The sequence below is a fragment of the Coccidioides posadasii genome, chromosome 1 (genome assembly GCF_018416015.2).
Source record: "Coccidioides posadasii str. Silveira chromosome 1, complete sequence".
NCBI classification, from domain to species: domain Eukaryota; kingdom Fungi; phylum Ascomycota; class Eurotiomycetes; order Onygenales; family Onygenaceae; genus Coccidioides; species Coccidioides posadasii.
The window spans coordinates 8,134,945-8,149,497 of NC_089407.1; the positions used below are offsets into that span (position 1 = coordinate 8,134,945).

Consider the following 14,553-nt stretch of genomic DNA (forward strand, 5'->3'; position numbering starts at 1 on the left):
GCATACTTAGCCCCAATAGCGGTCAACCCCGTGTGGTTGTGGGCGCGGTTTAGGCGACCATGGCGACAGCCATCTCAACCAAATCCGCTACGCCTGCCGGTAAACTCAAACGTCCCACGCCCAGCTTCGTCCAAACCGGGGCCAACGGCATCAAACCTCCGCAGCCCCCTCCATCCCCTATAGCTTCAGCAAGCAGGCCCGGCACCACAAACCAAGCTGCCTCGTCACCGTCGATGAACTCCGTGACCATAAATGGCGTGTCCAACCGGCAATTGGCGAGGGCGAGAAAGGAGCCGCTGAAGATCTCCGACCCGTCCTCAAGATTGCGCATTACAACAAGAGCCCGGAGCAATGATGCCGTGAACGGTGATAAGCGACCGGCAAAGCGACTGCCTGAGCCCTACGGTGAGATCGCCATTTCCTTCATTGCACCAGTGCCAGTCCACAAGAGCTAACAGCCGCCCTTTTGTTCCCAGTGAAAACTACGTCATACATTCTGAAGAAATACGCGAAACAACCGCCGTCCTTCACCATACATCTGCATCCTACCCATTTTCGTTTTGAACAGCAAGATGGGAGCTTCCCGTATAATTCTGAGATGAAAGTCATCATCGCACATATTAAGGCTGGAACCATTCCCCACGATATGATGGAGGAATTGCTCAGGGGCGGGGTGAGATTTTACGAAGGTATGATTTCTCGTCACATGCTCATTCTGAGAGAGTTTGAGAACTTATTTCTCCTTCTAAAGGCTGCCTGATTGTCCGGGTTATCGACCATAAATCACTGTCCGCCCAACCAAACTCTTCGAAATCATCCTCAAAAGAGAAGAGTTCACTATTTTCCATACATAACTATAACGAACACATAACTCCATCTTCCTATGTGCCTTATCCGAAGCAGAGCCAGCCACAGCCAAAAATCAGCAGTGCTCCACAGTCCGACCAACAGTCCCGAGGTCAGACCACACCGGCTCCGAACATCGCAGTGTCAGGGCCAAACAAAGACAAAGAGGTCCAGGCTGAACCCTCTAATGACGCGAACGCAGACTCTCCCGAGCCAAGGGTCTTCACCACCGTTCTTCATCCTACTCCTCAATCACTACAAGCCGAATTAACCATCCTGTCAATGACCCCCGATCCAAGAGCGTTACCACGTCGACAATCGCAAGCTTACCAAGCGTCGCGGACTTCAGCGTCCGCGACTCTCCCTTCACCATCTACCCCTTTGACAGCGGCTCAATCCCAATCGACTGATCGTGGGCCTCCTGCAAAGCGCCAGAAAATGATGGTGGAACCGCACGAGATGTTGGATTTTGAGGCTAAAATGATTAAAGCTACGGCGCCTCCACTGTATCTGGATCCGGTCGACAGCTTCCACGCGAGCCAAAAGCTTCTCAAGTCTTTGGAATCACCTCTTCACCGCAATAGGCCACCTTCGCCTAAGACCAGAAGACGAACAATTGCCGAACTAGCGGCTGATGAGGCACTCGCGGCAGAAGAGGAGCGATATATGCTTATTATGGATGAGCGACTTGAGCCTATTACTGCAGCTGCTGCTAGTGGAAATAAATCTGCAGTTGATGAGGAATGCGGCGCGGCGCCGTTTGAGCCCCGGTTTTCAAGGTTTAAGACACTGGAAAATATTCGGGCTCAATATGAGGAAAAGGCGAAGCGTGATCACGAGCGGAAACTCCAGCAGGATCGCATGAAGCGAGAGCAACAAGAAGCCGAAAGGGAGAGACGCCGGCCTGAGCTTCGCCAGCTTGAGGAGCAAGCTAGAGAAGAACGACGGAAGCAACTTGCCGCCCAACACGCTCAACCGCCAAACCAAGCCCAGCTTATGGCTGCCCAGCAAAGTCGGCGGCCTCCATCCCGAGGAACCGTGACCGCTGTCCCTGGCACACAGCCTCCACCACCACATGTCGTCTCGGCGTCGCAAGGTCCCCAGTCATCTCCGGTTGTACGGAATATCACGCCTCATGCATCTTCACCTCTAGCAGGACACGTAATGGTGCCTAATATGAATCAAGGTATTACTATGGGAATGAGTAGCTCAGCCGAGGCCGCAGGAAGCCCTCTTGCTGCCGCAGTTTCTATGCAGCCTGGTCACCCGAACGTTATGAGCCATGCGATGGTCGCTAGCCGAAGCCAACAGGGCCATAGTGCGCATGGAACGCCCCAGATGCCCCACGGAACTCCAGCAATGTCTCATGCCACTCCGATTATGCGGAATATTACTCCAACTCAACGTATGAGTCATGGCAGCCCGAATACAACCACTATGGCACAAACTCCTGTAATGGGCCAGGCTATGATGGCTCCGCAGATGAACGGAATGATGATGACCCCTCAACAGCAACATGCTATGATGCAACAAAGGCAGGCAATTTTGGCACAACAGCAGAATCTTGCTGCCGGACATCAATTTAATCCACAGCAAGTGGTGCAAATGCACGCAAACGCAGTAGCTCAACAGAATATTCAGCAAGCGCAGCGGCAACAACACCAGCAAATGTTACAGCAGCAGCAGCACCATCCACAACAGCAACCACCTTCGCAAGGCCCACAACAGCAACAGCCGATGCACCCCCAGGCATATCAGGCACAGCTACTTCGCTCACAATTGGCACAGATGCAAGCTGCGCAGCAGGGTCATCAGCAGCAACATCACGGAAGCATGCCTCAGCTATCAGCTCAGCAGCAACAAATGATGGCGGCAGCGCAGCAAGCTGGTCAACAGCCCAATGGTATCAACAATCCTAGGAAGCATCCACTGGCGCAGCACTACGGGAACCTGTACCAAAGTCATCTTCAACGACTGCGAAATGAAATGGCTGCCAAATACATGTCGCAATACGGTCATCCTTCTCAATATCCACCAAATCTTCGTGCCCAGTTCTTTGAGGGCCTCGAAAAGATTTCTCGACAATACGTTAGCGAGGTTATGAAAAAAGACCGTGAAAATGGCCATCAGCGTGCTATCCTTGCTGCACAAGTTGCTCAGAATCAAGCTCAAGCTCAGGCTCAAGCCCAAGCCCAAGCCCAAGCCCAAGCGCTACAGCAGCAACAGCAGCAACATAGCATGATGGGCAATGGCCCGGGTTGAGGTGGCCAAACCTACGGATTTCGTGAACATTTTCAGTATAGGGAGTATGGACTTCATAGGATATGGCTTTGAAGTTATTTGTGACACGTCGCAGGGGGGTTTGTTTTGTTTGTTCCTGGATGATGCATTCGTGGATTATTGACTGGATATGGATTTGTGCCTATTTCCTTCCCTCCCTTTTCTTTTCTTTTTATTTCCCCTTATGAGGGAGCTCATTTCTACATTTCTCTGCCTTAGGCCAACCATTTTTAGCTTGTGTTATATATCGTAAATTCCTCGCGATAATTTGAAGACTATTGTAAGCTTTTTATCACCTCCCACCCATATATTCTGGCTTGTAAACCTTAGCTCCCCCAGTTTTCATCAGCTCTCTAAGTGCCATGGTAGCATATTGGCTCGCCCCAAGCTGGAATTTGACTACCACAGCCAGCTTTTCTTTCTGTTTGTCGTCCATATCCTCATTTCCAACTTTGGCGTTCTCATTGGTTGACTTCGCTGGAAAGTTGTGGGCATTTTGACGAATTCGCTCTAGGTCAGTCTTGATGAACTGTTCATTGTCGTCCGTGTACATCCTCACATCGAGCGAATAGTCGGGGCCTGGTCGACTAAGAATCTTCCTATAGCTCCCACTAAGACTCGTTTCTTTCCATTTCCTGCGCATGTCGAAGGGATCCAGCTTTCCGCCCCGCTCACTGCCCATGAAGGTCTTGTAGAATTCTGTCATTTTGTTGGGCGGGTAGATGATGTCGTATCCGGGAAGTGGTAAAACGATATCGAAGATGGTGTATTTCCCACTGGCAGCTTCCTCGCTTGTTAGTGCTCGTGCACGCTCGAACACGCTATCTACAGAAACAGAGCTGTCGGCAGTGTCCGGTAAGACGATGGCTTCGCCGTCGGCGTCGACTTCCTCAGCAATGGTGGGATCGGAATCACGATCTTTAAATTCATTGACTAGGACTAAATCCCCCTCGACGACCTTGTCGCCGTAGAGACGCCATCGTTCGCCAACGGAGAAGTTCCAAACGAGAGATTGATAGGCGTGCACGTACATCAGCCGCAGGTTCCGTGGAATCGTTTGTAAGGCGCCCATGTAATCGTTCTGTTTTCTCCCAAGGTGCTTGATGATGTTGGACTCGGCCGTGAACTTTCTCGGCATTTTCGCTAAGGCTGGACCGGCTTGCCCGGTTGATTCGAAGATGTGGATTGCTTCTGCGCGGGAGATATCGTCAGAGCTTAGAAGAATATCATCTCCTTCGCGTGGCTTTCCTTGTCCTGCGTCCAAGCAAGCCGGAGTATAATGTAGAATACATTCACACGCTCCCTTGAAGTCTGACTGTAGCATCTTGAGTCCGATCGTGTCCGTCCGGGTCGCAAAAGTACCAAACCGCTGTAGTCCATAGTAGTTGAAGTAACCTTTTTCGCGGAGATTTTCCATTGCGGTAGAAACAAGGTCTGAGGCGGCTGCGATTGGGTCCTCTCCAAGAGTGACTGGGAAATCGCAATCTCGAAGGGTTATGACGAACTCGTTTCCACCAAGCTCGCCTAGTTCTAATCCCTGTTTTTGATATTCAAAATCTCCGACGGCAGCATTACGCAGGATACGATTCATATTTGCCAATCTACCGGCATCGACGCGGAAGACACACGCCCGTTGAACCGTCACGCCACGTCGGTCCTTTGTGCCCGCAAAATTAAAACCTCTCACGCCTAGTTTCATCTGGCGAGCTAGAAAATTGATCACCTCCATCGTATCTTTGTTCTCCTTGTAGATAGTGAAATGGAGATACTCGCCTCCGACTTCACTCCAGCCCAGTTTCCCTCTCCGATTGTCCGCAACACCACCTTTCATTTGGGCTTTTAGTCTTCGAACAGGGACAGAGGAGATTAGCAACGAGTTATCGCTTTCGGTTGAAGATTCTATCCGGCCCCCAAATATACGTCGAAGAGCCTGGTGGATGATTGTTCTCGTCTCTTTGTCCGGTACTGAGTCTGATTTCACACGGCCCAAGTCTCCAGCTCTGAGATTCGGTTTGGCAAGTGCACGAGCGTAAAGTTTCAGGACCTTTTGCGCTACATCTGGCCCAAGATGCTGTTCTAGGATCTTTCGGTCTTCATCGGGGATCTAAAGCCGCTCATCAGCTTCCGACCTGCACGGTGACTGTTATGGGAAGTCATACTTCGGGGTTTGCCCGTCCACCCTCTACAGCGGGTGTCTCTGCTGAGCCTGCAGCCGCATCAGTTGCTCTGTCACCCGGCTGGTTGTCCGCTGATTGGGGTTCTCCATTCTCCCGCACTGCAGTTTCTTTCTCTGGCCCACTCTTCTGCACCGAAGGATTTTGCGAGCTTGCTTTTAAAGACGCCGGAAGATTGATGTCCTGCAAGTGGAGCACTTCACCGGATGGGAGGATCTCATTGACCAGAAAATCGGTATATCTAGAGTATGTGGGCATCAGAAACTGAGCCATAGAGCACGCCCCGGCGTGGGATCTTTATTCTTACCGTTTTTTAAGAATGCCCGAGAACCCAGGTAGATCTGGGCTTACAAACTCCGTAATCCCTACCTCCGCCTCTTTCAATGCCTGCACATCGTCCGACGTCGCTGCTCGAAGTCTTCCAACTCCACCAGTTGCCCGCTGTGCAGCCGAAGACGCCGTTGCAGCTGCGTCGGCTTCCGAAAGCTTCACGCGCTTCCGACGGGATTCATCGCCAGACGGGTGCTCATCCATTTTTGTATTAGGTCGTCGCACAATCAGTTGAGACTTCGTCGTAAACTTTGGGATCTTGGCCTGGTTTCGAGGTCTCGGCTGTGACTGATTAACCTTTTTGGTTCCTAGGTAGCGACGAAATAGGGTTGGAATCGCGGGCGCATGGGTATTTAACCCGCGAACCGCCCTTAAGAAGCGAATTTTTGCGGATGTGGGAAGAGTAAACGCGTTGGAATGCTCTTCAGAAACATGGGCTGCTATACCGGCGTGGACCGCCTGAAAATATCTGCGCTGCGAAAGAAGGCTCCATGTTTGCCTTGTTTGCTCCAGAGCTGATGATTCGCATCCCACAACACGGACAGCTTTCTACTCGTGGCAAGGTAAAATGCTCTGACACTTTAGTCATTCAATTCGTATATGGCTTAGAACTATCTCTGATACAAATATATCTCAGTTTTTTGGGGAACTGGGGCTTTCAAAAATCGGCAAAGCCGTCGTTCTGGATTACCCAGTATTCCTCAAGCGTTGACGCCCAATCGAGCGCTATAGTTATCTGATATCCACCTCAATATTCCCCGAAGGAAATTGCCATTTCCTTTTTCTAACTGGCGTGATTCTGACCTCCTTTTATCAAGCCGGATAAATCACCCAAGGCTTTCGTTACTGGTTTCTGGCCATTTTCCGGCGTGGTTATCGGGGGTTTAGCATCAATTCCGTTGGCCGTTCGCATGCCATAAGAGTCTCGACCTCAACGGCGTCCAGCAGGAGGCAATGTCCGTATATCTAACGGCTTCCGTCGGATCCCAGTGGCACGGCCCTGTTCCCTGAAAGGCATGGTTCCAGACATCCAATCTTCTGGGTCTTGAGCGGTGTTGGGGTTGTTGTAAAGACATTCATCTTTGTTTGAAGAGGTTGGTTGTATTGCAGCTGGGAATTTTTCATCGAAAAGCTCCTGTGTGCATATGGGCCAAACTTTGTTCCAACAAAAACTGCCACTCGCCTCTCGTAATTGGTGTCACGTCGGTAGCAGTGTTCGGGGTGCGAGGCTTTTGGTGCATGCTTGGCTGCCTTTGCATGCTTCCCCGACAATTGATAAAATATTTTGTTTCCCTCTGGTTCTTCGGTCTCGGTTTAAACATGGCTATGGCTTCTTGGCCGTATTGGGCTCGGTATTCTTTTGCCAGGAGAAGGAGGAGATCATCACGGACATGGAGATGGTCGTATGTACAGTGGATGAATCCTCGGGTGAATGGCCGGCCTTGCGTTTCTCGCATTGTTTGCCTCAGCAAATAGAGACAGCTATCGAGATATATGTGCTTCGGAATATGGTCGGTTTTGTTTCTAGAAAGGGCATTTAACTGCTGTTTTAAGGAATAAACATGGTCGATGTTGAGTAGCGAGAGCCCTTCGTGGCTGAAAAGAACGTCACCTTGTACCAGGGACCGTTTGACGATGTGCTCCCAGTGCATCATTGGTGTGTCGCAGAGATCGAGTGGGGTCATCCAGCTTGAGGAGAGGTGGTACTTTTTTGCTGCCCGACGGACGTATTTGCTGCACAGCGCCCATGCTTCTTTGTCTTGCGTTGTTACAGGGATGATGTTTAAATTCGACCCTTGTCCAATGGGGAGCGGTGTGAAACGGGCGACGATGAATCTGGCATGCATAGACATCGAAAGAAACTTGGTTGCCACATATTCCAAGGCAGAGAGAAAAGCGGGAGTGACACGATTAGGATCAAATCCCGATTCAGGCGACAGGGGAGGAGAGATCATGTCTGACGTTAGGAGGCGTTGGGGGCTGTCGGAGAGCCGAAGAACGGGGTGAGCTCGTGTAACAGCCATTTTGATGGTTTCAATTGAGCGGACATAGAAAGGAGAATGCTGGAGGATGCATCGCCTTCAAGGGAGATCCGATTTGATATACACCCCCTCTTCCCCCCTTGCTCCAAAAATAACAGCCGCCGAAGACAAGCTTAACTTTAATTCCCCATGTTCGGTCCAAATATAGAACATTTTAGCCCGTGCGGTCGCGCTAAATTCTCATAAAAAGAAACCAAGCGATTGGGAGACTTAGCCAATAACCTCGGAGCATTCCAAACGGCGGTGGGATGGCCTCAATTATCGACTCTCTCATTGAGCCATTCAATGTTGGTTTGGTGTTGCCAACCTGCATGTCGTGCATAGCGGAGCGGAGAGACGGAGGAGGTGCTATTATTATCTTCTTCCAGCTGCGTTCGTCTCACGGGAGACTTTATGTATGATCTCCCTCACTGTATGGAGTCTTCCGCGTAGTTTACCGCAGAAATGACGTTCCCTTCTTGACCTCGGCTGATCCCGTCCACGGGTTTATATTTTGCCGATATTCGGATACATAGTTATTCCGGGTGGATTACTCAGCACCCGCCTCTCCGCGCCACACATGTGGCTTGAATCTCGCTCGCTAATGGACCCCAGATTAGGACTAGCGCTGCCCCTTTTTCTTTCTTCCCGCCGGCATCGTCTCGAACGCCGAAGATCCTTCAACTCCTCTCCATAGTTACCTGATACGGAGTCGTCTGACACTAAGACCTGGCTTTAACCCTCGACAAGTGTGGACACAAAATAGGACTGTGCCCGTATCTGAAACGGCACGCAGAAAAGATGATTCGCTATTCGTCGACTATCCCTTCGTACTCTGGAAATCCATGTTTTTATGAACATGAAGAATACTTTTTTTTTCGCTTGGAATAGCCTTCAAGCTTACGGAGTAGATATCTTGGATTGCGATTCATTATACCATATAAGGCTTCTCCTTCATTCGCATGATTGCAGTCTTATCCTTGATCCACAGCCGTGATTGAATGTTGGCGGTTTCCGCTTTCTACTGTTTTGGACCACCGTCCTTCAGTTACGAAGCCACTTCAGACCAACCAGCTGGATCATGGCAAGTTATGAAAAGGCGTCGCTCAAATCCTGCGATGATTGGCCAAATCCTCAGGGCGTGAGTAGTACATCTCTCATTGAAAAAGACACGCTGGCTGATGGGAGTAGTTCGATACTTCCTACGAAGAGAGGACCCCCATAGCCCTCACTGTAACCGGGGAGATTCCTTCCTGGGCGGCTGGGACCCTTTATCGCTCTGGAATTGGCCAAGCAGAGATCAACACGGAGAACAATGGCACGTTTAAGACGAGACACTGGTTCGACGCCCTTGCTGTTGTCCATCGTTTCCAGATCCTGCCGCCAAATAAGGATCACCCCAAGGTGCGGGTGATATACAACTCACGTAGCACCTGTGATGGGCTTATCAGGCAAATCCAGAAGACTGGCGACCCAAGGGTGATGTCGTTTGGGAGAAGATATGATCCATGCCGAAGTCTTTTCCAAAAGGTAATGTCTGTGTTCCACAAAGGGGGCGATCCTGCGCCAGATGAGGTTTCAATGTCGGTTACTTTATCGGTTGGGTTTCCCGGGATGGAGAAGATTGAAGGAAAAGGCGGTGACAGTCGATCGTCTATGAAGATACGAAACCTGATTAACAAGACGGATAACTCAAAACTTCAGGCTCTGGACCCAGAAACTCTTGAGCCCGTTGGCATAGCTTCGCAAACAATCCTACATCCAGATTTAAAGGGTCCTTGTTCGTCCGCCCACGCCAAGTCCGACCCGGTTACTGGGGATGTGTACAACTTCAATCTGGAATTCGGTCGCGACCCGACTTATCGTATATTCCGCGTGTCCGCCTCAACCGGTCAGACATCAATTCTTGCCACGCTACATGCCGCCGCAGCCTATATTCACTCGTTTTGTCTCACTGAAAACTACGTTATTCTTTGTGTCTGGAATTCATTCCACGTCGCCGGCGGCTTGAAGGTACTCTGGACCCGAAATATAGTTGATGCATTGTCGTATGATTCAACACGACCTGCTCGGTGGTATGTTATCGATCGCCGTCCGCCAGATGAAGGTGGGCGGGGGCTTGTAGCTGTGTACGAGAGCGATGCGTTCTTCTGCTTCCATACTGTCAACTCCTATGAACAGCCCTCCTCTTCAGGCAAGGGAAAAGATATCGTTGCTGATCTAATTGTATACAATAATATCAACTGCCTAACGCATTTCTACCTCGAAAACCTCACGTCTACACCCTCATCGGCCTCACCCAAACCTGCGCACCTCAGTTACACTACGCGGTTGACCAGATTCCGGCTTCCATGTGTTCCGGCGGCAGAATCAATGGATATCAAGTCACCAAGCAGAGCTGTGATTGAATTCCAAACCGATCCCGATGAGATATTCGAACTTCCGACTCTTAATCCCCACTACGTTACGCATCCACATCGCTACATATACGGTGTCAGACACACAAACAACTCTACTTTCTTCGATGGGCTTGTCAAGTACGATACGGTAACACATCGAATTACGGGCTGGAACGAGCATGGTCAGAGTGCGAGTGAAGCCATCTTTATCCCGCGTAAGTCGAAAGACGGCGCGGAGGAATATGATGAGGACGACGGTGTTCTGCTCTCAGTGGTTCTCAATGGGAACACAAACAAGTCCTATCTCTTGGTTCTTGACGCGAAGACCATGACAGAGGTTGCGAGGGCTGATACCAATGGAGCGATTGGATTTGGCTTTCATGGGACGCATGTTCCGGATATCGGTGGGAAAGGATTGGATTTCTAAATTTGACCAAAAGAGTTTTTTTTTTTTTTTTTTTTCTTGTCTTTTTTTTTTTTTTGAACCGAAAAATGTCTTGCTCGATACTGCGTACAATAGTTTGCGCAGTAATCGAATACAGATTCTATGACAAAGACAGTAACCTGACAGTGGGTATCTGTGCAACTAAGGCAGAGGCTCCAATCGCCGAATCCCAAACTTTCACTGAATGTCCTAACGTAGAGAGATATATCATACTCCTTCCTTCCACATCCTTTTGACCTCTTTCACCCTGTCCCACACAAGCTTCCTGGCGTCTTCCCGGTCCATCCCGGAATCTAGAAGACCTTCGTAACCCGTATGCAAATGGCGAATGTGCGCCTCAGCTGCCAACTCCACTTTCCTTTCATCGCTACCGACCGTGCCACTGCGTCCCACACGGCCAGAGCCTTTGAGAAAGGCGTGGTTTAGGATTGCACGCATGTCCTGAGCCGGGATGTAAGGGAATTCACGCTCCAGAGCAGCCTTAGCATGGCGTGCATGGCGGGCGTCCTTTTGGGCGACTGCAAGCCCACGTGCCTCAGAGGTATCGGCAGCGAGGTCAAGAACTCTGGCATGGATATCTAATGGCACACAGATGCCTAGCGTGCGCTTGGTTTTAGAATGTTCCACTGTGTAGACGGGTTTGTTGGATTGGTGGGTTTGGAGACGGCTGTTGCGGGTGATGTAGACGTTGCCTTTGGGGACGAAAGTGTAGCCAGGTGGCGGGGTTTGGGTGTGTAGGAGGACCTGGAGAGATGGGTTAGCTGCCTCTGAGGAAAATTGTTTTCTTCTACGATGAGTAGAAACGAGGAGTGGGAAGAGAAAATCTGACAGCTTCGAGTGGGTTCGCATCCCTCGTGTTCGAGGCCCTTCCTTTGGATCTTGACTCAGCGAAAGCCCGCCTTGCCGCTATGAAAGCAAGTCGCCAGAAGCTGAGTTAGTTAGGTATTTCAAACCTGCTGTAGTCGCGAACCACGGCATGAATATGGGAAAGGCTCCTATTCACCTTTTTTCCGGCGCGATCTAGACTTACGCGCACCGGACATAGGAGTCTGCTTGGTGGAAGCCATACTATTTGTCCCTGGTTATGGGCAAGTATTCGGCTGCTTCAGTGATATATCTCTTGCTGGCGCGGGGACAAGATGGATTTTGTCAGGGGGCTTAGCCATCTATCCCGCTTTCAAGGTGAGGTGCAAAGTGAAAGAGCCAGAATCATCGCTAGATACCGAGTTAGCTGGTTAATCGGACTTTTGGCCCCAGGGGTTCTTGGTGGTGGAATTTGCATACCTGACGCATCCTGCTGTGTTGATGGAGAAACTTGTTGTCTTGTTGTGCTCATCGTCTCCAGGGATGCTAGTTAGTTTACTTACGGCAGCCCACGGCAAGTGATCTGCCCTCCGAGCTGATTAACTGGTTCGTCACCTTTTTAACTAAACTGATAGCTACATAGCTCAATCTCCAACACCAAGCGTCTGCGAGGGCTTCAGACGAGGTTGGGCTTATTAAATTCCTCTCTGCTATGGGTCAAACCGCTCGACGCTGCACCTCTCGGGCTCCCTCGTCCGCAAACACGGGGTGACATCCTGTTTAACCCGACAGTTCCCCAGCGCGACGGTCTGCAATCCTGCTCACCCCTGAGTAGATGAGCTTAGCGAACCCGACCATCTGGATCAGGGCTCTGAGAAAATCCTGACAGCTCATCAGCTCATGAGACCCTTTTTTTCTTTTTTCCAATAAAACGTCAACCTGTTAAAATGTGGTTTTCTTGAATCCTGTTTTCCCCCCTTCCTACCAGACCAACATGGATATACCTTGGAATCTATTTCTCAACCAGGGACGCCGAAGCATTTAACTTTCACCGTGCAGCACATACTAGAAACGGGCATTTGCCCGGACGAGATTACGGAGCTCGAGTTTTCTCCCGTGGAGATGATGAAAAAGGTGTTGCTGGAAATAGACAGCTGGCATTGCATACACGCATCCAGACAGGGTATCAGGGTCAACGCCGGGATGAGCTACTGCTGCTCCATCACAAGACTAAACAAGGTCTGCAGCAAAGTACTTGAATTACTGCATGGAAAAGCGGGGGATCCCGAGAGCTACAGAGCCAACCATTCAGGCGGCAGATTTGCAGGGCAATCCCAAGTGTGCGGGGGGCCGCCCATGGGAGGGACGTACGTAGGCCAACCTTCGTTGTCCTTCACTTCATGCATAACTAAATAGCTCAAGGCGGTTGGGCAGACCACTTAAACCGGCGAGGCTGAGATGAAAAGCGCCTATATCTCTCGTCATCCTCACATGGGAGTGTTTGAGGCGAGTAGAGATAGCACCGACGATGCGCCATCAACTAGCACCGGCCCACTGGACGAACACCTCACCTCCGGAGTGCATGTCTGGCCTCTTCCGGACCCTGATGGAGCGGTCTCATTCTGCAACCGTCCGATGGAACAGATCGGATAACGAATCTCACGAGCCCTGTAAGCAAGAGCATCCATCGGCCAGGTGCCCCATTATTGGCCAGGGTTTAAACGGATCCCTGCGGATGCAATACCGTGCCGTTTTCAAATGCACTCGTTCCCGCAGCTGAGCTCACGGAGGGATACTTGTTGCCATTGAAGCGTGGGAGCGGACTGGGTCGTCAAAATAAATTGACCTGCGGAAGCTTTCTCTTGCTTCCCCTCCCGAGACCATTTAGGAATCAGTTCCCACTCGGTCAAGTTGTGGTCAGTACCTAACTAACGTATGCACATGCGATTACCCATCTCATCTGGTGAGCAAACGGGGACTGACAGTGGACGCAACCCCACTTTTTCGCAGTGTGACAACTCGCTCACTAGTGTTTTCCCCATCGTCCGGAGCAGACATCGCGCCTACGAGCCTGTGATAACTATGCGTCATATTCTCTGGTATCGCGACGTGCACCGGAGGCCGCATCATCGCCGCATGGAAGCCCGGCCGAGCATTGGTCAGGGCAAAGACCGGTGGGTCGCCTGTTCAATTCTCGACCAGCAGCTCTTTGCCACACGCTATGTATGTAGCTACTCCGTACCTCTTGTAGGAGAGCACTGGCCTTAGTTTCGAGGGTACGCTGGCCTCTCCCTTATCGTTTGCCTATCAGAATTCTCCGGAATCATCACGCCTGGACGACACCGGTGTTTTCTGCTGGTTCGTGGATCCCAAGAACTCGGGTAGCCCGATCGTCGCTGCGTTGCGGCGCGCCAACCGCTAGTTCACCACCAACCAACTTTACTGCCAACATCAGTTAGTCAATACACTAGCGACACATCCCCGCACAGCCAGAATCGAAGGCCAGTTTTGGCTCGGGCTGCCTGCCGTTGACATCGCTACCGAGCCCGTGTCTTATCTCTTTCCGGGATCCGGCCAGCCGGATCACGTTTGGACCCCTGGAGAAACACAAACTCCATGCGAATGGACGGAGAACCATGAGCTGAAACAAACCAACTCCTTTGTCAACCGGGGCCATGTCTGTTTCATTTGCTTCCTCAAACTTCGCTCCGGTGAGGACATGGCTATTAAAAACAGGGTACTCATAGCTGCATGGATCCTGCTGGGCTTAGCGCTATTGGGCCTTGTCGCCAGCGCGGCGATGCACCCGCTGATGCTCCCCGCCACTACTTCTGGGTTCTGTTCTCCTTGCAGTGCGTGTTTCGCAACTTTCCTACCAGATAATGAATTCTGGAGCAAGGGTTCGCCAATGCATGCTGACTCGACCTTCCTTTGCAGCCGTGAACTACCCCGGTCCAATCAGCCTGTTGCTTGGTCTCCTGCTCCTACATGTGTTGCAGTTGCAGCTCTAAGACCTCCGTATATGCAGCGTAAACACAGACCTAAGACGCGAGCCGGGGAGAACGGCGGCATCCCTCCTCAAGCGCCTCTGACGACGCCAACCTTCAACATGGCCAAGCGTAAAGGAAAAACTATCGACAAAAAAAGAAAAAAAAAAAAAAATATTATGCGATCGTGCCACGCACAAAATTGTATGGGGCTTGTTAACGGGCAAATCCCTTAAGTTTCCGAACTGCGACTGGCCGCGACTCCAC

General features: G+C 50.8%; 6 protein-coding genes across 6 annotated transcripts; 3 read left to right on the plus strand and 3 right to left on the minus strand.

The window, feature by feature from the left end:
* Window positions 1-59: 59 nt before the first annotated feature.
* On the plus strand, window positions 60-3,108 carry SPT20 (Transcription factor spt20; the record flags this gene model as incomplete). Its single annotated transcript, XM_003071855.2, has 3 exons — window positions 60-405; window positions 477-689; window positions 752-3,108. The coding sequence occupies 3 exons, from the start codon at window positions 60-62 to the stop codon at window positions 3,106-3,108; spliced, it is 2,916 nt and encodes a 971-aa protein (XP_003071901.2).
* Window positions 909-5,834, minus strand: D8B26_002490 (uncharacterized protein; the record flags this gene model as incomplete). The annotated part of the gene is made up of 3 exons (XM_003071856.2): window positions 909-5,230; window positions 5,286-5,541; window positions 5,608-5,834. The coding sequence occupies 3 exons, from the start codon at window positions 5,832-5,834 to the stop codon at window positions 3,419-3,421; spliced, it is 2,295 nt and encodes a 764-aa protein (XP_003071902.2). The 3' UTR covers window positions 909-3,418.
* Window positions 5,835-6,648: 814 nt separating this feature from the next.
* Window positions 6,649-7,654, minus strand: D8B26_002491 (uncharacterized protein; the record flags this gene model as incomplete). Its single annotated transcript, XM_066123849.1, has 1 exon — window positions 6,649-7,654. The coding sequence occupies one exon, from the start codon at window positions 7,652-7,654 to the stop codon at window positions 6,752-6,754; it is 903 nt and encodes a 300-aa protein (XP_065979924.1). The 3' UTR covers window positions 6,649-6,751.
* Window positions 7,655-8,732: 1,078 nt separating this feature from the next.
* D8B26_002492 (uncharacterized protein) lies at window positions 8,733-10,477 on the plus strand (the record flags this gene model as incomplete). The annotated part of the gene is made up of 2 exons (XM_003071857.2): window positions 8,733-8,792; window positions 8,843-10,477. 2 exons carry the CDS (start codon window positions 8,733-8,735, stop codon window positions 10,475-10,477), a joined length of 1,695 nt encoding a protein of 564 aa, XP_003071903.2.
* Window positions 10,478-10,573: 96 nt separating this feature from the next.
* D8B26_002493 (uncharacterized protein) lies at window positions 10,574-11,562 on the minus strand (the record flags this gene model as incomplete). The annotated part of the gene is made up of 3 exons (XM_066123850.1): window positions 10,574-11,239; window positions 11,325-11,401; window positions 11,526-11,562. The coding sequence occupies 3 exons, from the start codon at window positions 11,560-11,562 to the stop codon at window positions 10,703-10,705; spliced, it is 651 nt and encodes a 216-aa protein (XP_065979925.1). The 3' UTR covers window positions 10,574-10,702.
* Window positions 11,563-13,435: 1,873 nt separating this feature from the next.
* On the plus strand, window positions 13,436-13,721 carry D8B26_002494 (uncharacterized protein; the record flags this gene model as incomplete). The annotated part of the gene is made up of 2 exons (XM_066123851.1): window positions 13,436-13,522; window positions 13,551-13,721. The coding sequence occupies 2 exons, from the start codon at window positions 13,436-13,438 to the stop codon at window positions 13,719-13,721; spliced, it is 258 nt and encodes an 85-aa protein (XP_065979926.1).
* Between the last annotated feature and the right edge of the window lie 832 nt (window positions 13,722-14,553).